Source organism: Callorhinchus milii, unplaced genomic scaffold (assembly GCF_018977255.1).
Source record: "Callorhinchus milii isolate IMCB2004 unplaced genomic scaffold, IMCB_Cmil_1.0 Scaffold1, whole genome shotgun sequence".
Taxonomy (NCBI): Eukaryota; Metazoa; Chordata; class Chondrichthyes; order Chimaeriformes; family Callorhinchidae; genus Callorhinchus; species Callorhinchus milii.
In genome coordinates this window covers 111,894,150-111,916,953 of record NW_024704742.1, presented here as the reverse complement: position 1 = coordinate 111,916,953, position 22,804 = coordinate 111,894,150, and the positions used below count along the sequence as shown (strand labels likewise).

At 38.5% G+C, this 22,804-nt stretch overlaps 1 protein-coding gene across 12 annotated transcripts in view; it reads right to left on the bottom strand.

Annotated features, from left to right (window-relative positions):
* Nucleotides 1-22,804, bottom strand: part of mef2cb (myocyte enhancer factor 2cb) — a 155,654-nt gene that overhangs the window by 83,901 nt on the left and 48,949 nt on the right. For all 12 annotated transcript variants that reach the window (XM_042334398.1, XM_042334378.1, XM_042334410.1 and 9 more), the window contains one exon: nucleotides 12,147-12,341. In XM_042334398.1, the coding sequence (XP_042190332.1) occupies nucleotides 12,147-12,200 (54 nt within the window). In that variant the 5' untranslated portion in view covers nucleotides 12,201-12,341. The remainder of the gene's footprint in view (nucleotides 1-12,146; nucleotides 12,342-22,804) is intronic.

The window sequence follows — 22,804 nt, the reverse complement described above, 5'->3', positions numbered from 1 at the left end:
AGAACCACAATGTCTTTACCTTCAAGTCATAGAAAAACGGCTCAGAAATATGTCTCAATAGTCCACAGGAATAACAACTTGTATTTGTATTCAAGTAAAATAACCGTTTGGACACTCTGAATGCTTCAATTAAACAAATTAGCAATTAACCGCTTTAGGATGTCCCAAAGACGGGATAAGGCGCTATATCTATATAGCCTGGCCAGAACTGGTGAGATTGGGATACGGAGTTTGGGTAAGTGTGTGGGCAGCAGAGTTCTGAATGAGCTGGATTTTTTGAATAGTGGAGCTGGGGAGATCAACTGTCAGTACATAGTACATAGTACATAGGAGTCTTGTAGCTTAGTGGTTAGAGCACTCGCCTTGCAAGTGAGAGACCTGAGTTCGATTCCTGGCAAAGTGAAACCTTGGGCAAGTTTCCGTACTCTACACACCTGATAATAATCCCTCAAGAAAAAAAATTGGTCACTTCAATCCATGACTGTTTGTGGGACACTGCTGTGCGCAATTGGCTGCCGCGTTTCGCCCATAAGTATGCAGTCAATTAACTTTACAGGATATCTGTGAAGCGTTTTGAGACGTCTAGAAGACGTGAAAAGCGCTATATCAAATGCAAGGATAATAATAATATCAAATGCAAGGATTATCATTATTAAACGTCCAGGTTAAAACTGGGCCAGTTACTACTGTATGATGGTAAAAGCACTCATTTATAAGTCAATGCAACTGATTAACATTTCTAATAAAGCCAACTTAATTCACAATGATTCTGTGGATAATTTTAATAGGGAATCCTGTTAAGTGGCCTTCTATTGTAAACTTTTCATTACCAAAATTCACCCTCTTTTGGGTCTCCTTTCCCAAGCTACGTTTCATTAAACTGTATGACCCAGAAACAAGCAGATGGACTGGTCCTAGATTTCTTTCTGTGATGCTTGATCAATGGGCACTAGGAGGTGCACAAGAGCACTTTGACTTGTATTTCCTTCCCTCCATATAAGGATGAGTCTTGCTTCTATTCGGCGCTTCCCTTAGATAGGCTGAATTTGGAAACTTATCAACAACAACGACTTGCTAACAAGTTACATTTGTATAGCACTCTTCACCAGCACTGCGTCTTGGAGCGCTTATCAGGTGGGCGATTCTCAGAACTGTGACTCAAAGCTATTTTTTGGAACATCCTTTTTTTACCATTAATTTTGCTCTGTGAATGGCTGGCTAGAGGTGCAATTCAAGCAGGGGAAGCTGAACAAGGTGATTTGGGGCCTTATATTTGATAAATTACTTGGCTTTCACGCAGGGGCACAGCTGAGAAAAAAAGTAAACTGATCGAGGTGAGACATGTTCACATGATAGGACTTTATAGCCTTCATAGAACATGAACTTGTGCCTTGTCAATCCAAGAGAAGGCCTTGACTTGCTATCGCTCAGCCATTCAAAACATTTGTTGTTTTCAGGGAGGAGTAAATTGCTGCATTCTCACACTTAGTAGAAATTCTGGTTTAGTCTGCTTGCAAGTTTCAGTCAACGAACAAATTGTTCTTTGAATTGAAGGGAAGGGAATAGTATGAAAACATATTTAACCAGCACTCTGCACACATATGGATTACCAACCATACGCACAATTATTAACAAATATGTTAATTTCTGAACTGCAGGCTACTGATTTCAACAAAGCGTCAGGAAGCTACACATGTTGCACAGCAAGTCGCTGAACAATTGTGGAACAACATTAACTGATTTCTGTTCCTTGAGCAGAATCTACACTCACATACTACAAATTAATTGCCTGCGCATCAGAGATCTGAGCTTTTGGTCAGTCTTTTACCACATTGTTCCTCCATGTTTCCATGTAACTTTAAACAACTTTACAAGTAAGCATGGAATGAGAAAAGGCTATTTTGAGTTCACATTGTTCATTCAAAGAGGACTCTAGGAGGGACTTCACCCCGTTCACTGGGTCTTGGAGGAAAGCATGGATACTTCTGAATCCCAAATAAATTATGTAAAAACTTTTGAGATATTCATCTATTTCCAATATTCATTTATTTCCTATATTCATCATTTTCCACATATTGACTATTCAAGCCTGGCCTCTTTCTCACTACAGACAGCTCTTTCCCACCCCATCCAACTCCAGTAATGCAAAAAACATTGTGTCCCAAGAAGAAGTGGTTAATTTCAGTCTACACTTATGACTCCTTAAACTGTTCTCAAGCAGATATTTAATCAGCCTTTTGGATGCTGCAAAGTGGCTCAGCACCATCTGTTTTTGTTGTGAGTGTGTTACACTATTCTGTGGGAAAAAAATCTGATTGTTAGAACTGTTTGAATTTTATTCATTTCAAACTATACCTTTTGAGTTTTGATTTCCATGGTCTAATTCAAATCGACTGCTTACATCAATCCCTACTCAACCTGTTTTTTCTGACGAAAACAAGTGCACCATATGCATTCTTATGGTGTACTATCAATGTGCATCAGCCTGGCTCAGTCGCCTCTAAGCCAGAAGGCTGTGGTTCAATATGGGGTTCAAGCCCCATATCGAGACTTGGAACTCATATCATCTAAGCTGACACTCAGATGCAGTCCTGGGGTGTGCAGCATTGTTGGAGATGCTGTCCTTTGGATGAGATGTTAAACTGAGGCCCCATCTGCCTATTCAAATAGATGTTACCTCTGCCACTATCCGAAAACAGAAGGGAGTTTCTCCAGGGGTCCTGGTTAACAATCCCTCAAATAAAATTGGTCATTTGCTACATGGCGGTTTGTGGAACATTCCTTCCTGTGTGCTAATTGGCTGCTTCGTTCCCACAAAACACTTTACAGCATGTCTTGTGAAGCGCCTTGGGATGTTCTCACGATGTGAAAGACGTTATAACACAATGTAATGATTATTATTAGATTGCTGATGAATAAATAGGAAGAAATTCCAGGTGGGTCTAGGTATTTTCCATTAATGTACCATTTCAGAGCAGTCAGAATTTGTCCCAGATGGAATTTTATTTTATTCAGAATTCATTTATATTTATGGGCACAAATATTACTGTTGCAGACCATTGCCAGTGCATTGTATAAGCCAAGATTGTTATGGGGCGGAGGGGTGGGAGTAAAAAAGGTTATCCATAGTTGACACAGTATAATTTTCTACCTTTTGCTTTTAAAGTGAAAAATAACATTGAAATGCAGTTCCTTGTATTTCAACCAGCTGCCACCCTTTTTGACAAATCTACAAGATTCTTTGTCTAAAAGCTGCTGACTAGCTGAATTTAGTTGAAGTTGATTAGAACAGAGGTGATGTTTCCAATGTTTTCAGTGACTGTAAGTTGTCTCTTAAATGTTTCTTGTTATTCACTGGGATGTACATTACTAATATATTATCACTGAGAAGCACTTTCATGAAATGAGAACTCATTCTTTTCACATAAAATTATCTTCAGGTTTCCTGATGTTTCGTGACTCATTCTATAATGACACAAAATAATATCATCCATTTTTGAGAAAAGGTAAGGTTTGTTCTCTGTGCAGGTAAGAAAGCCATAGATAATAAAGAGCAAAGCCACACTTGCAGTAAACAAGGCAATAGAGTCAAATAAATTAAACACAAATTCTGACACTGGGACATGCAAATTGAAAGGCCATTACCTGGAATAAAGCAATTTAATATAATAGTTCCAAGTTATTATATATTCTAGATAGATTTGCATTGCTTTTACTATTTGTTACAATACTGTCTCCTGTTGCACAATGCTGATGCAAGTGTAATATCCGATTTTTCTGACACATAAAAAGAACAGGTACATAAAAAGAATAATATGTTACACAAAGCAAATTTGAACTAGTAGATGGAAATGATGGATCCTTGAGTGAAAATAGTAAGCAATATGTATAGTATACATATGTATATATGCGCCTTGTATATATAGTGTTGTAAATGCAAAGAAACACAATCCTCTTCTATGCACAAATATGATAATTGAAATGTTGTGGAAAAGATCAGTAAAATCCCTCAAGAAAGATGCCCTGGTTTTTGCCTTTTTTTAAAATTTTTGTCCCAATTTCCTCTCCTGAAAAAGGATAACTTGTTCTGTAGTACAGTTGCACAGGCACCAACAACTCCTAATCCATCAGAATATTCTTCATAATTTAGCCAGGGGGAAGGGGAGAAGGAGGGGTAAAGGGAGCAGTCTTATCCTGCTATAGTTTGGCAGTTTCCACACTGACTCTTCCAGGAAGACATAACTAGATATCGATTAGGAACACTGTGGTCTATTCCTTCCTGAACCCCGGGGTGCTGAAGTCAATTAAAGCTCTCTTTACTATTGCCCCAACTGTGCTAAAACATCATGTAACTTGTTGATCCACTGAATTAATAGCAAGGTTTGTTCTGGGCCCTTGTAACACACCCCAAGACATTTATTATTCTCTAATCCAGTGCAGTAGGTTATCATTGTTCCTCTATCAAATCAAACACATTATAAACCAGATTGTGTACAATTTAAAGAAATGCCAGAATAATTGATTTCTTAATTGAATGGAGAATATGATTTTTTAAAATGTTGGTGACCTTCGGTTTTCATGATATGCATACTCCCTTTGGGTAACTGAGAACCTGGCCCAGATTACAGACATCTTGAAGAGCGAATGTCATCATCAGCACCCATTAAACCTCACATCAGTTTCTAAATTGTAAGATTTGCAACACTAGTTATAACATTAGTTACAAATCCGTTTGTAAATCTACAATTTTAACTTCACTGTGAAAAAGAACAATGATAGACTTGATTAATTGGTGACAGATTGATTCATTCCTGCAGAGGTATCAAAGTTGTTTGTATTTAACTGGCTGGTGCTAGTAAAGAAATTAAACAATGATGTTATTAATCTAGCCAGGTTGCTCTATGCATGCGGTGTTACGTTTCATCTTTAGTGGAAATCAGAAGATAGGGTTTACGTGGCAATTATAATCGTGTTGTATTGGTTGCATACAATCAATCTATTGTCTTGGATTAGTCTACCAACTTGGGGAGGGGGTGGAGGTCAGGGATAAGGGAGAGAAGGTCAAACATCTAGTAGACATAGAGTGCCTTAAATGGAAATGATGATCTAGGCACATTGTGACATGTATTGGATTCTAGACAATGTGTCAGTGCCAGCTGTAGAAATGTAACTGACATAGTGCCACTACTAAGCCACCTCTCTACATGGGTCTTATTCAGAAAACCAGAGTGAGATTTGACCTTTCTTACATGGAGGTGATACAACCAGTGAGTTTTGACCTTTCTACACAAGGAGGTCATATGACCAAAGTGAGATTCAATCTTTTTATGCAGTACTATATATTTGAGTAAACATACACTACAAGTACAAATATGTTGCAAAAACAAATCTCAGTAATAAAAAAGGTGCAAGGCAGCTGAATGAACATCCAAAGATAGCAGCATTAACCTCAGGGGCTCCTACATTACATTTGAGTTCTGTACCTCCTCTGAGCTATTTTCCCTGATGATGTCACTAAATCTTGGTAAATAAAAAAACAACCATAGTCACAGCAGTAATTATAGGGATCTTAAAATTAATTCAAATCATTCTTAATTTTTTTTAAAAAAAGGGTTCTGACGGTGAGGTTCTTTAATGAAGTCAACTTTCATTCATTTTGTCAGTTGTGTTGAGAAATTGAATTTGGAATTAACAATAACAACAACTTGCATTTGTATAACAGCCCTCGTGGAGCGTAGGGGCCCAGAGCGCTTTAAACATCGTTTAAGGACTGCATTGAAATTGTATTTCACTTTACTTTTTGGCTTCTTAGAATTTATATACTGTACAAGGGGTGAACCAATTTCAGTGTCTACAATAACTTAATGCAACAAACAGGCATGTGTACTGTAACACTGTTGCATTTACAGTTCATGATGGTTAAACAGAAACACATATATCGTTTGATAAATTGGGTAAATAATGTTGTACAATTTAATATGAAAATAGAGAGAAATAATAGCAATTCTGATATCCCATCAGTCAAACCAAGTTTTGTAATTTTTAGGATTATTTTAAATAACAATATAACTCAAACCAGATGAGCCTATACCTCATCTGGCATAGGACCCGGAGGTCTCATTTCCATCCAAACTCCTTACACACGAGACACGATCTAAGGAATTGCTTATGAAGATATCCATCAATAAATAATTCTGCTCATCAGTTTAAACAAAAGTAGATTAACTATTATGCAAATCCAGCTATCCCAATTTAAAAACTGATCATTGTTCATATAATAACATGCATTTATATAGCGCCCTTCACAAAGGAATATGTCTCAGAGTGCTTCACAGTGGCAGGATTGGAAGCCAAGCAAGGAGGCAAGAGGAGGTGACTTCTGAAGTGGTTGAAGAGGTAGGTTTTAAGGTGGGATTTAAAGATTAAAGGGAGGTTAGGAAGAGGGGATAGAGGTAGGGTTAGGGGAGTAATGACTGAAGGCACGCTAAGGATGATGACACAGAGGGGGTGAGGGACACGCAACAGGCTTGTGTTAGCTGATCTGAGGGCAGGCAGAGGAGTGGGTTATGAGCAGATCAGAGAGATAGGGAGATAATAGAGCATGATGGAACAATAACTAGTTAATTGGTGGTCTCACAAGCTATTTTTAAATGGTACAAAAACTATATCACTTTCCTCTAAAGGCTCATTGTATTTCTTTAGAAAAGAAACCTTCACGGCTCTGTCTTTGACTGGTTCAGATCGCATCTCTCATACCGCCTCCACTTCAACTCCACAAACAGTTTCTCCTCTAGCCCCCACATCATCTCATGCGGTGTTCCTCAGGGCTTTGTCCTTGGTTCCCTCCTCTTCAATATCTGTATGCTCCCTCATGGTGACATTATCCGCAACAACAACAACAACAAGATTCCATTTATAAAGCGCCTTTCAAGTCAGGAGGACGTCCCAAGGCGCTGCACAGTTGGGTCATGACCCGAGCAGGGGGGAAATGGTCAGGGGGGGGGGGGGGGGGGGGGGGGGGGGGGGGGGGGGGGGGGGGGGGGGGGGGGGGGGGGGGGGGAAAAAGGGGGGGGAAAGGGGGGTGAGGGGGGGGGGGGGGGGGGGGGGGGGGGGGGGGGGGGGGGGGAAGAGAGTCGAGAGGGGAGCTGAAGGCTCGGTCAAAGAGAATCCGCAGACATAGGGTCACCTTCCACATGTATGTGGATAACACCCAACTCTACCTCTCTGCCTCCATCCTTGACTCCAGGACCACTGCTGTCCTGACAGAATGTTTGTTGGACATCAAGTCCTGGATGAGAGCTAACTTTCTTCAGTTGAATGTCAACAAGACCGAGGCTCTCCTGATTGGCTCCCGTTCAGCTATCAGCTCCCTCAACTATCCTTTCTGCCTCACATCTGCGCCATGAACCGCTCTGCATCCCCCACCTCCGGAACGTCACCGGCTCCGACATTGTCTCACACCGCAGGCCGCCAAAACCCTCATACATGCCTTCATTACATCAAGACTCAGCTATGCAAATTCACTGCTTGTCGGCCTCCCTAACTCCTCCCTCCACAGGCTGCAGATCATCCAGAACTCTGCAGCCCATGTCCTCTCCCGCACTAGGCTCTGCGACCCTATCACCCCCATCCTCACCTGATTCCACTGGCTTCCCATTACGCAGAGGATACAGTATGAGATCCTGGCCCTCACCTTCAAAGCCCTCCACGGTCTTGCTCCCCCATACATCTGCGACCCCCTAACCCCCTACCATCCTGTTCGCTCCCTCTGCTCACGTCCCCCGTCTTGCTTGCCCCACTATTGGTGGGTGGGCCTTCCGCCACTCTGCCCCCACCCTCTGGAACTCCATCCCACAGTCCCATCTCGCCCCCTCCCTCGCCACCTTCAAGACCCATCTCAAGACCCTCCTCTTCGACTGTGCTTTCGATCTCCCTGCTTCCCCCCTGCCCTCCACCCTCTCTGATTCCCATCCCCAGTTCGGGTCAGAAAACTCTTATCTGTCCAGCGCCTTGAGACGTCCTCCCGACATGAAAGGTGCTATACAAATGTCATTTTATTGTTGTTGTTTACAACTTGACTTCAGTATGAAAATATAACGTAATAAACTAGACACGTATCTTGAATCAGACTCAAATACCACTGATGATGTTTGTTCAATGAATGACATTAGGTTTCATTATTTTTAAGCTTGAAAAATTGCAGGAAATCATCATGTATAATTCATAAAAAAATTAAATCCCTGAGAATGTGTTGTAACCCGATGTCTTAAGAGTGAAATTTAAGGAACCTATGACTATTACCTGAATTGTCAGATCAGTTTACTGCTTTAAATTCATTCTATCAATTATTTTTTTCTGATTTGATATATGTGCGCTTTTGTGCATGGGAGATCTATTCTGTTACTGTTTTCTCCCGTGTCTACGGTTGTATCAATGCAACCCATCTCCTTAATGTGTGATAATGTTCACCAAGTGTAATGTCTTTACTACACCAATGTGCCTTTATTATCAGGAAACAGACCTGCTTTGAATGTACATCTGGCATATATTACTATTCCTCAGCAATCTGCAAATTATTTTGCAATAACTCATAATAATGATATTACAGTTGTAGATTGCTTTCTGTAAGCGTTGCCAGACATTAAGTGCACAGTGACGTCGGGTAGTGGTGCCCACAGTGGCAATCAGTGTTAGTGCAGAAAGTAAAGACTGATTAAATATATCCCATGAAATTGTACTATATCTGTTATAAATAACCTGGCTACAGGCATTGATTTCAGGGCTACAAACTCAGTGCTACATGATTACAGTAACATTTATAAGGTGATTATGATTTGTTCTTGCAATTTAAGACATTAGCTACACCTCTTAAATCATATTACTGTCTTGCATTTATTCGCTGTTATACATTACTCTGCAGTTTAAAACTTCCATCGAATAGTTCATTTTAGGAAATGTATGAGTCTTGTGGTAATAGCTGGTGAATGGCGTTACCAGGGATCCTGGTCCATGAACACACACCCATATATATAGGACTTGGTGCCTATCTTGATTGGTATGCAGAGAGGCAAGTAGCTACGGCTGAGGCTGTGCATTTCCAACTGGTGGAACCATTAATCAATAGGTAGGATAAGGGCAGGAGGATGATGGCAATTTTGTCACAGATTTTATGCTGAATTGTGCTATTCACCAATTGGCTGTTTGTCTGGATTCTGTTACTTGAATATATTCCTAAAGAAGGTTCAAACCTGTGGTTGTGTGATGTCTAATGGCCATCTAGTGATATTCCTTCTTGGGATGACATAAACAAATCTCTTTGGGGCTGAGTTGGTTCCAAGATGACACACCTGACAATGGAAGATTGGAATCAAGTCGACCCTCTAAGGTGGGTCTGGTAGTCTAGTCCCTGTGCCAAGCAGGCTTGAGGTATTGTAAGGTACTGTTGATTATAGACCAGGAAGCTGGCATATTAGACATGTCGCTGGCGACTGGGATTCTTCACACTTGATGACGGCAAGCCAAATCCCCAAAAGTATAGTAATCCTAGCAATCCTAGCAAGCAGGTTGAAGCTAGCCAGTATTTGCAAAGACAAGCTGCACAATGTACATTCTAGGATCCTCAATTATTGGTTCTTACCTAAACTTTGTCTAAACTCTCCAGAATTGGGTGAGCAAGATGTGTCACTCTGGGGAGAGAACGTGAACTCCATACCAGACAAACAGAACCATACAAATGTGAAACTCTCAGTAGTTTGGAATGAAGACCCATGAGCATAGCGTGGGGAGGGGGTGGGGGGGGGTTGCAGAGATTGAGTCAAATATCTGGCTGACCAAAAACAAATCACATTCTGAGTCAAATTATTAATTGTGCATTCAGGACTTAAATCTCTGAACATGGTCAAGGAAACTCCTCTGCAATAATTCTGGAATTCTCCCACTGCTCACATCAAAACTCTCTTACAGTGGGAATTATATGAATGTTACATTGGAATAATGAACTGAATCAGTTTGTTTGGGTTCTACTTGTTAAATAAATCCCAGAAATTGGTAAATTATTTGTATATGAAGTTTGAAAAGCTGATTTTTTCTGTTCATTAAGGCAAGCAATGTTAGCACCAGAAAACAGAGCACCATTTCAAGCATCCAATATCAGCATACTGCATGCCCATCTCTATTTCCCCCTAACTTTAGCCCAATCTCAGAAGAGTACCCCTATAGTTTCAATGTGATTTTTTCCATTTCCCACAAGAGCCATGCGTATGGGCTCTTTGAGGTTAGCTGCATCAAATGCCAAGTTAAGTGTAGGATTTTATTATAGGCCCATTATTTCCTAGATAATGATTTGAAGCAAACACAGTTTAAGTATTTGATATACAATCCTGATAACCATCAAAGGGAAGATTTCCATCTCAGCATCAAATCCAGACCTCAGATGTGAAAGGGCAGTATGCTAAGCTATTATATCACCTAGTCCCTCAAAATACTTCTGTTTTATCTGTTACATTTTTAAGAATGAAGGTACAGTTAGAGGAATCACCGTACAATTCTAATACCATAACTAAAGAACGTCAAATCTAAAACATAATATTTGTAACAGGGTATCAAATGCTGTTGTGACTCCTGACAATCGCTGGAAGTGCATTATTCCAATCTATGGAAACTCCACTTCGGAAGTAGATCAAGTTAAAGAGGTTTAAAATGATGTACCTCTGGTGACCACTATTTTGGGACTCTTGTGTTTAGATCCCAGCACATTTCTGTGTTTGTATTAGATACATCTCAGATTAAATCTCCTGCAAAAAGTTTACATATTTTGGTTAATCAACTTTTTAGACTCTTTATGTGCAAAATGTACCCATGGGAGAAGCACATTTCATCCAGCTTCTACACCATCACTATACACAAAATAACTGTTACTGCTTTGGTCTGACTAAAACCTCAATGTGTAAATTGCATTCGTTGTTACGGTGATTGGGGAAATGGGGGAAGTGTCTGCATTTATAAATATCTATGAATGTCTTGCAAAATACATGACTAAAAGGAATAGGCAACACATTCAATTGGTTGGCAGCGATATAATAATTTATAAAATAACATTAAAATTCTTAATTTCAGTTCTAACTGTAAGCTATTTAAAGAAGCCATTGAGACTTGGATTAAGGCAACATGATTGCTTTCTGACTTTCCTTGAAGCAATAACCAGCCTAAGGGAAAAAAACATGGAATGTACTCATCATAAATTCTATTTCTGTTTGTTCTTTAAACATAATTTTCCACTAAGAGTTGTTCTTTCCCAATACATAGTATTGTGTTTATTAATCCAATGGAGAGAATCCTTGAGAGCAAGGAAATGAGATTTGTGCTTAGATTGGTTTCTTTCAAGACAATGTTATGAGGCTTACAGAGATGAAAAAAAAGATAGCATCGGAGAGATTAAGCAAAGAATAAATGGAGGAAAATAATTTTAATAAAATATAAAACACTGTGCTGAGATCAGTGTACTTTGAATGTCTTTTTNCTGATGCACTTTGATGCCCACAAAGCAATTACAGTATCTTAAGTTTAATCTAACCTATCTTCTTTCAAAGGAATATAAGGAAGGTTGTCTGTCAATTTAAGAGCACTGCTAGTTTTAATTTGTTCTGTGAACTTTCAATTGGATTGGCTTAAATCATTACTGTCTGTGTCTTTATTCAGTAGTGGTTATTAAGTATTGGATTTATAGCTTATGGAAATTCTTAATATAATGAAAAAGCTTTTCTGTGGTGCAGAAAAATAGTTAAGATGTAGACTCGGATTCTGCACCTTCAAAGCTGCGAAAAAGTCACAATATTTTCATTACCTGTAATAACCCATTCGTCACCATGTTATACCCGGAAGGACGATGCAAGCACACATCAGCAGCTTTAAGCATCCATCTGTTCATGGAGATGTTTTTAAATTTACATTTAAATGTAATTGGCGCACACAGAAAGTTGACTGCATCCCAACTTATTATTAATGATGAATGAAAAATGTTGCTGTGGCAATCCTTCATGGATAGGTCAACACTGAAAGATTACAAACTGTTCCACTGCTGGAGGATTCAGGTTAGTGCTCTAATAAGGGTTGAATTTGATTATTGCCTTTTGTTAGTTATCTCTTACCTGTCTGTTTCGTTCATCCATAATCCGCGTGATCTGAATCTTTTTTCTCCCCATACTTCTCCCTCTTCTCTCCTGTCCTAGAAGTCCTGTACTTTTGACGTTAACTCACTCCTGTTTTCTCAAGACCAGTTCTTTCTGCTCAATCCTCACTCAGTTCAGTTCAATTCAATTCACAGATTCTTGCATCTGTTCCTGCTGATAACAAAAGTTAATGTTATAACAACAATAGAAGACAAAACTAACAAGACAAGAAAATACTGGTCTCTTTAGAGTAGAATACAGTCTTATTTATTGCTGTAACTAAGCATAAATCTTGTCTTTTTTATGATAGAACAATTTTAAGGTACCATATACTGTGAAAACACTTATTTGTTTTTAGAGAAGTAACAAAATGATTTATAACAGTGGAAAAAATATTAATTTATAATCATATTCCAATATTCTTCTATTTTATTATGGATTGTTTGATATACCAGTAGAGGGATCAAGTTAATGAGGGGAGGGGCAGCGCTATCTGGGAAAATTAATACAACCACGCTTGTTAATAAAAATAATAATAATAATCCTTGCATTTGATATAGCGCAGGGCCTTATCAGGTCATTGAGATCAGTTATTGATTAATCATTGGGATTTCATCGCTGAAATGCACCACTTCAATTCACATCGTGGAGTAGGCCCTTCCTTTATGAGGCTGTTTTTGGACCCAAAGAAGATGTGCTTTATAAAGGAGGCATTTATAATAGTTCTCCATAAACGCAGGAAGCCATAAAAACAAACCTTATGTTAAAATTGTTGGTATATCAAAGAATCTTAAAAGTAAGGACTAATCTACTTCCAGATGCACACATTGTTCACAAGGATAACCGGCTACTACAACATGTGCAGAGGAACAGCTGTACCACAGTTAATGAACCTGCAATGTGCCTAAGATAGGAAAACTAAATCCATTTATGAAAGGAAAACTTTTTTTTGCCTTGACAATACTGATGGTGGTGTGTTCCTCATTATGCAAATGGCAGAGCTCGTTACTGGAATTCTGTTGCAGATGAGATATTTTAACAGCTTTGATTTTTTTAAATAACCTTATAGAAATGCTAAATATTGAAAGACTATGGAAGCTCTAAAGTACTATATTGCTTTATGAGCATTTCAGTGTTCCCATATCACAGAATCATAGAATTATACAGCACAGAAGGAGGCCATTCGGCTTTTAAAAATTGTGGTTCGTTCCCCTGCACCGAGTCCCACCCCACCACCACTGCTGCCACCACCACACTGTTTGCATGAAAGCCCAACCCAGTCTGATTATGTTATATAATAATCATGACTATTGCAACTATCATTTTGGACAGATAGATACCGGTTTACTGATTTAATGCGCTTTTCAGTATTAGCTTGGGTGCGGAATCCTTATGGTCATTCTGTTCAGGCTGTTTGTTAATACAGGACTACTATCTGGAGTTGTTTTCAGTCAGTAATGAACAAATCTACTTTATTTATACTGTATTGTTTGATCTGCACTTTAAAATAGTGCTTCAAGTCACTCCAGATGAAAAGACTCAAAATACTGACGTAATACCTTTTTTAAAAAATACAATAAATTTAAATACAAAACAAGAGATTAGTTCCCCATGTTGAGAGATAATGCTCACACAAGCTTTTGCAGAGCAGCATTTGAGGCAAATTATACCCTACGTTTTACATGCGTACACTGCCTTTCACATCGGAAACGTGTCTCAAAGAGCTCTTCATGTAATGGACTGGGGGTAGGGAGGCCGGGAGGAGGAGGCTGAGAAGGGGAAGGGAAAGGCAACATTTGAATGTGGGATGGAGTTCCAGAGAGCAAGAGCAGAATGGCTGAAGGCTCAACCACCGATGGTGGGGCGGAGCAGGTGGACAACACAAATGCCGTGGAGGTATTTGAAAGTGAGGACAAGGACCCTGAATTTGATTCTCTGGGGAATGGGGATCATCGGAGGAGCCAAGCAAGGCTGGGGGTGATAGGCTTACAGAGCTAGGTACACAGAGGTCATGGGCTGCAGACTTTTGAGTGATCCACACACTGCGTAGAGAGGAACTGGGTTCTCCCAATGAGAAGGCTGTTAAGAGTAATTGAGCCTAGAAGTGATAAAAGCATGGATGAGGGTCTTAGCAGCCTGGGGGTAGGAGGTAGTGGCAGAGGATATTGTGGAGGTGAGGAAAGCAGAAGAAGTGAAAGATGGATGTAAAGTTTGAAGGACAGTTGGGGATTTGAACAGGATAACAGGATTTGCACCAGCTCGATGAGGTGAAGTGCGCATCAATTTGCAGATCGATGCAGTTAGTCCCAGGCACTGACGGGAGCCAAGCAATTGAGCCTCAGTCTCACCTACATTGAGCTATAGAAAGTTGGAACTCATTCAGTACTTCATGAACAGCAGTGGTCCTGGAATCGAGGGTAGAGGCAGGGAGATAAGAGTTGGGTGTCATCCGTATAGATATGGAATGCACGGTCCTATACCTACAGATGCAATGCAAACCATAATAACCAAGGGTTCGAGTTTGTGATTTCTAAGAACACTCAGATGAATCAGTCGTCACCACATTTTTTAAAAAAGTCATGTCTTTCAATATCTTTCTTTCATAAACATAAGAACATCAGCAACGAATTTACAAGATTTGTGTAACCTGGATTACAGGTAACATCAGATAAAATTCTAATTTCAGTATTATTCCTGTTATTTTGCAAATCTGTGGTAAAGAGCAATCACTTATTTTGTTCCTTGGAGCAATCTAAAAAAAATCATACTTAAGTTTACTTAACACTAGTGCAATTCCCTAATCCATGATTTTTCCAGGCAAAGCAACTGGAGTGAACAGCTATTGAATGGTATGTTTGAACCTAACATGAAGGACTGTTTTGAGATGTCAAGTGATCCAAAACATACATTCCTAATTTTTTTTTAATGTGCTATCGAAATCATACATTTTAAAGTTACTCAGAAAGACATAAATACACAATTAATTACTACATATTATTAGAATGGATGCATTGTTTTTGTTTTTTTATTGGCATGCAGCTCTACTTATAGTTGGATAAAAAGTCAGTGTACTCTTCAACAAATCTTCTTTCAATCTTTGCTGTCTACGTAGTTCGCTTCAAAATTATGCACAGTTACACAGAGGATAATATTACTGTATGTTAGACACTGTCTAAAGTATGTCAGAACTGATGGGTGATTTCTAATTTTTTTGCAGTTGGGATCTAATTTTCTCTGCTGTAATTGTAAGTCTGGTATTTCAAAACAAGCAGCTATTTAACAGTTGAATTGGCAAATACAAAGATCAGGCAATATCCACAACAATACTCCCTCTCTTTTTACATTTTATGCAATCATAAATGGCAATAATTGGTAAGTATTTAATGCTAGTGAGCTAACACATACTATTCACCGAATATCCTAACTCACAGTAAAATACTGTCCAATAAGACATATTAATCTCTTTGTGAATATCGTCACATATCAAGGACGTGAAGCGTCACCAGCGCAAAAAATACGGAATACTTCCCTGTGCCAAACAAAGGACAGTATCATTCTATGAAAAGTAGCACAGTAAGGAGTTTCAAGGTTTTAATTTAATCTCTAAATAACAGTTTTTTATTTAAAAAAGTATGTCTTTGTTGTTCAAAATATATTTAAAAAAACTGTTTTCAGCAAGTAGAGTAAACAATTCTTCCAGAAAGGGAGACTGAGCTCTCAACAGAAAATGACCACAAGATGATCTAAGACAAACCACAAGAAATATCTCTACTCATTGGTAAATATGTCTTTCTGTTATGCAAATACAAACAAATATGGGGGAAATGAGTTGACAGAGTCCAACACCATCACAGAGCTGATTCATGGCAGCAGATAATTGGGGATAAACTGTGTCTCAGTGAGATTGAGTCCTTGCAACTTACTTCTAGCTATGTAAATGTCTATAAAAATGTACAGTGCATATTAACACTGACATTTCATCAATGTATTTCTGCAGCAGAAATTCTCAAGTGAAATAAAATCGACAAAAATTATGCAAAATGTCCCCAACAGCAACACAAAAGCAGAGGCAGTGTATATCAGCAATTTCATTTTGTAAACGTGTAAAAACAAGTAAATACCTATCAACATGAAAGGAAATAAAAGTGAGGAATCCCTACTGCAGCAAGAATTCCAAGATTTACTGTGGGCACATTCATCTGTTTGAAAATGTACCCACCCAGGTAAGAAAAAATTAAAATATTAGACTCTGAATGACTTTCTCTGGGGTAAGACAATATGTTAATGCACCATAGGTGCATATGGAATGCATATGGAATCAACTACATATGACAGCAATATTGCCTTATGAATCTGTACCAACATAAACTGATGTTCTTTGGATGGTGGAAGGATTAGGAAGGATCACAAGATCGTTTTGAATGAATGTCCGATCGCATTCTTCCAGAACACCCAGCCTACCTACCATTCACCCCATTACAGCATCAAGAAGCTTTTTAAATGAGTCCAGTGTCCTGGCCTCAACCACCCTTCCTGGCAACCTGTTCCAGTCGTTGATTAACCTCTACATAAAGAAAAACTTCCTGGTATCTGCCTTGAAATTCCCCTTTACAATTCTAAACCTAAGTCTTCTTATTCTACCGTCTTGTTGCATCCTAAAGTAATGATCTGGCTTTACATTTTCAATCCCATTTAAAATTTTGTACACTTCTTTCTGTGGCACTGTATAGAAACAATTTGGATAATGATAATTTTTAATACATTAATACTGTTGAGACTCCATTTCAATTGTGTGAGAGAGTTTTTACATGCTCCAAGCAAAGTGGAAATATCTGGGGGGGGGGGGAGGGATGGGGCCAATATTAATGCTGTAGAAGTTCCAAATGATAGAACTTTTTAAGATGGGATGTTTACATGACCTTTTAAGAGACATGGAATTAAAAAAGTGATATCAAGGATCAGGGAGAGTGTGAGAATTTAAATCCCCTTTGGCATACTGTAAATGAGTCCATTCACATATTTTGTCTCTTTTTTCACACACTATAAAAGGACTATATTGTGGGAAAATAATAAATAAAAACTCAAATAAACCAAAATGGAAGCAGAACTGAGTCCATCAGTGTTTCTTTATAGCAGTTATGATTTGAAAGGCATAACTTTATATAGAAGCTTTTATATGAAGAATGTACTGATGAGGTTCAAACTTTGTAACCGCATTGGATAAGTCTCAACAGACATTGATGTTATGCAGCAGTGAGCTCTGCTTTACGTTCGTACTAAAACCAAACACCCTCCCTATTCTCTTCTCACAGTGACGCACGCTCTTTAAATAGCAACGCTGCCAATATTCCTGACCCGTTTCTGTTTTTGTTCTATATACAGATATCATGATGTGTATTTACTCTGCTGTTTTTACTGTAGTTATTTCTGAGCAGAGTTCCAATTATTCAATGATCACAATTCATGCTTGACCAAACTCTGACATTACACATCACAGGAGTCAAAACATAATCGTAACAGCCACTTAAAATGTAATACCCCCAAAACAAACAGATAGCGAAACAGCACCCTATCCTCACCCTACAGTAATCTGTAAAAATAACTTCACTTATTATGAAACCTCCTTAGGATAAACACAATTGCAGAATAGAGCAGAAAGTTACTTACGAGTAGGGCTCATAAATACTTTATCAATAAAGTTCAATTATTTCCTTTTGTTTAATTTTCAGATTAAGAATTGTTTAATAATCCACCACACAGTGCATTCATTGTTACAACGTTAACATACTTACGGAATTTAACTACATCAATGAGGGGACAGAATATATTTATGGCAGGTACTTGATAAGGAAATATGAACAATCTCGCCTTAACTTCCATTAATCATGAACAATTTGCTCTGTTGTGGACTTTTTTCATTTTAATCTCCTAAAGAGAGATTTTGCAAAGATCCCCAAAGGTAATTAAGAGAAGCTCCAAAATGTTCATCTAACCTAGATTTTTCAATTCAGCTACTTTCTATGTCATGACATTTCTAGGATTCTAGCAGTTTACATTCTAGAGAATGATTTATTTTTTCAATCTGAATTTACCTTTGTTGCCTTTAATCCTAGTTCCAACCAGAGACTCGGACATATTTTTTAATCAAACTGAATAAATTGACAGCTTTTGGTGAGCGTTTGATTCACCACTCTTGTTTGTAGACTTGTTTGAAGCTTCCTAATTTTGTAGTCCCATCTTCTAATGCTGTGCTCACAATCTAAGTTAAGTACCATTGTTCTATACATGATGTACACATCTCAGCATCATGCCCTCCTAATCGTTTCTCCAATACTTTTGTTCAGTGTGTATTGCTTAATAACCTGGAGCCATTTAAGCTCTGGCACTCATCTTTGAACTCTCTCCAATATGCCAATTATTTTTTGAAAAAGTTTGATTTATATTTAAAATTGATGGATTGTGTATGTATTTCAGTGAGTTAGCAATAATAAAGCTATCCTTGTGTTCAGGAGGCTTGTCCATGAACCTGCCATCAGTCCACTGATAGCTGTAAAGATTATTCCTGAAATAATTAAAAGGCCAGAATCATTTTAAGGCAGCAATTCTGTGAAAGGCTTCAGATGATATAAACTTGAGAGATTTATAACTGTTGCCTGTTTCATCTTTAAAATACTCAGATTAGCAAAGTCTGATAAACACCGTTGTATCGTTATCCAAGTTGGTGCATTCATCGTTCTTGGACTCTACTCTGCGTGAGGGGCACTATATTAATGCCAGTTGTTGTTGATTAATTATGTCTCTGGATTAAGAAACTTATCTTCCTACTACTGCAAATACAACACCTGCAGATCATATATCTCTACATTTTTAAATGACCTATCTGAGATGCAACTTGTTTAAGGAACATCAAAAAACACTTTTTCGCTTTTATCAAAATAAAAAGTTTCTTTTAGGTGGTGAAGGGGGGGTCTTTTTGTGTGTCATAAAATGAGAGAAAATCAGAGTGTATGCGTGTGTCTGTGTATGTGTGTGCGTGGGGGGCGGGGGGAGAATTTTATTAAAAAAGCCCAGGCAAATTCAGTAAAAATCTTGATTTATTTTGGTATATTGAAAACAGTTACTGTACTGATGAACACTTATTGATGCACTGGAGAGCTGATTTACTGCACTAATTGGGACTGGTCCCTTTGCAGATAACCAAACAGTGCAGATAATTGGACGTCAGCCAGTGCTAACTAAAAAAAGTTGCATCAAGAATCGCAGTCAGAATGTAAACTGTGTCATTATCATTCGTATGTAAGGTAACTTCTGTACACAATAGTTTAATGCACATTTTTCTCTCTGTACCACAAAAATGTATTAAACTTTAGCAAAAAAACCCATAAAACTATCCGTTCATGGAGTGGATGACTACTTCCTTCAGGTGGCCCATTAAACTGATCAGGTGGATGTTCAAGATCCCATGGCACTATTCGAAAATAGAAGGGAGTTTCTCCCCATGTTGAGGCCAACAATGCCCCAAAATAAAAAAAATTGGTCACTCACTCCATGGCTGTTTGTGGGACATTGCTCCGCCCAACTGGCTGCCACGTTTCGCCTACAAAATACACAGTCAATCCACTTTACAGTATGTCCTGTGAAGCGCTTTGAGACGTTTCAACAATGTGATAAGATGCTATATCAAATGCAAGGATTACCATTATTATAATTATGACCACGCATGTGACATTACAGATCTAGATGACATTTGCAAATGACAGGAATGGGTATGTGTATAAAATAACTGATCTGGATAAATGGGACAAAGGAAAATGAATCGCAGTGAGACTTCGGCAAGGTGGAACCTATGAGTCAGAAAAAAAAATCTCAAGTTGAATTATTTTCCAGGATTTTATTGCTCCCCTGGCAGTCATTCTATGTACACCACAGACTAGTGCCATAAAATAAAAGATATAATTTCACAACATTAAAACATTCTGGGGGATCCTAATGCCCCTGCAGGTGATCAGAGGCCATGTGATGGCTTCCAGTTTATAAAATAAACACCTGCAGCTAAACAGTGCTTCTCAGACCGCATATGTGGTGTACATTTATTTTGGTCCTACCACGTTGGGTTAGCAAACATTTAGCCCACTCACATTAACTATGGATCTGTGAAATTAATTTTGTAGCACTCCAGGATGCTACCCTGCGTGAAGAGCGCTATATAAATGCAAGTTGTTGTTGTAGCACTTTGCAAAGAAATGATCAGTTTATTAAACAATTGTAAGTAGAGATCTTGCACATCTGTTTGAACTTTAGACTTCACTGTACACTTCACAGAATGCATTGCTAAGCTACAAACCACAATAACTCTTCCAACAAATCGATGTGTTAAGTACGGAAGATCCTTACCAAGTTTTTTCATATCAAAGTGGAAAATAGTGCACAAAGCTCCATAAGTTCTATTCACCAGCAGTTCACCACTTCCCATATCTGCCCTGCCAGCTGCACTCACAATGTGGGGAACAGTAAGTACTACCACTAGTACTGAAAGCAACCGATTGAAGAGCTGTGGTCACGAAGCAGCTTCTCTTCATTCCAGAATTCACAGATACAATAACAACTACTGTGACGCAAGCAAAAAGAGTTGTTTACTTTGTACGATTCTGCTCCACTACATGAAGCCAGTCAGTACAATAATAAAGCCCTTAGCCATAAGGGTACCTTCATTTTACTGGATCTGGCTTCTATTAAAACCACAGCACCAGGCTACAGAAAATATCCCATATTTAAGTGTCTTGCAACAATAAGGCCACTTCTTCAATTTCAAATGCAGTAATTCTTTAAGAGTATGGAAATGAACGTAATGCAGCAAAAGAATATTGCTAAGATCCTTTAGTATTCTCCAGGAAAAGTTAAAATATATTTAGAGTATACATGAGGAATTTCACAAACATTCTTTCATTAAGTGTCAGCATCTTGTAAATATGCTAAAAATTTAAAATACAGAAAAGGCCTACTTAACTCCTTTTTAAGAGATATTGGCGTTTCACAATGGTTCTAACAGTAGGAGTGCAAAGTGAGACTTGTAAAACTACACTGGAACCTCAAATCTATCCTGTAATAATCAAACTGTAGTTTGTTTACCAAACTGCATGAACCTATTGACTTGATAGATCGGTGAATCATTTACAAATATAACCTTCTATAAGATAAGAGTATTAAACCATTCACTATTATGAACAACTTTCCGTCTGCATGGAAGAAATGCAGGTTTCCTTTAAATACTTGTAAAAGCCAAAATTATTGGTTATAATAATAATAATCCTTGCATTTGATATAGCTCGTTTTCATCTCTTCTAGAGGTTATAACTATTCAACATTGGCTTTAACATTGATATAGCGCTTTTTCATGTCTTCTAGATGTTATAACTATTTAACATTGGCTTTCCTCAGTCTATAATCCATTGTCTCAATTAAGACGAGTTTTTTGGAGGGTGATGAATGGGTTAATTGCCAGCACTGTGGACAGAAACTGTTTTCAGCTGTGTTACTTGCACAAGACAGGAATTAAAAAATCTGGTACTGTAGCTGAAGAAAAGGGAACTTCATTTTGGCGGGCTTCACACCAGTGTATGATTTGGCACAAGCAGCATGCTGGAGGAAGAGTGGTTTGACTGTGAATTAGGAAGAAGGATTGTGGACAGCTGCTGTAGATCTCTCTCTCTCTCCTATAATATAGCTCAGGCCCTACAGAATGGCAGGAAACACGCACAGAGTGGTCGCGGAAGGATATGATGTCACCAACCACTAACAATAAAAGGTGTAAAGGTGCTTCCTTCCCTAAACTGTTCCAGAAGTGCAAAATGGGAACCAAAACTCTCCACTTCCTTCTCACAGTAGAAACCGTCTGAATCTGTTTTACTGCAGTACCCCACATAAACAGTCCTTTTTGATAAAAGTCACTTTGGGGGCATGGAATGAGTAAAGACCCAAAGCAATCTGAATGCACAAGAATATTTTTTTCTCTCTGACCCACAAGAAATCCCACAGCTACTCATCAGTTTTAGTGGAAGAGGTGGAGTTCTGCCCCGAGTATCCTTATTCTTTTATCATCTATTTGTTCTCTTCTAAATTTAATTAATACAGAAAAGTATAGGGTGACAGGTTAATGAGTAAGTAGGGTATTTTTCTTTCACACCTGGCACTGTCAGCTGTTAGGAAACCATTGTATTATAACAACAGGCATTAGCTGCAAAAGTGAAAGATCACAATTGGGTCTAAATTGCAGGATTTTTAAAGGATTTGTGATAAGGAATTTGGAACTCTCTGCTTGAAAGATGATGAGTTGTTAGTGCCAAGATGGCAATGTAAAAATTGAAATTGAGATCAGGCTCTGAGTGGAGTTCCAGAGGCACACGGCTGGGTACATGCAGGATTCACCACAAATCCTTTTTTCAAATCTGAACATTTAGAAACCATTGATGTTTCTGATCGAAATTCCCACTCGTCGCCCTTGATGGTTTAGCAGCCCGTACAGCATGGTACTGAGCCATACAACGCAGCCAGATTTAGTCCATACTGACAGTTAACCCCAGGCAAAGTAGTAGTAGCGTTTGCCACTACAATTGGCATTCCCAGGATATATCAATCAA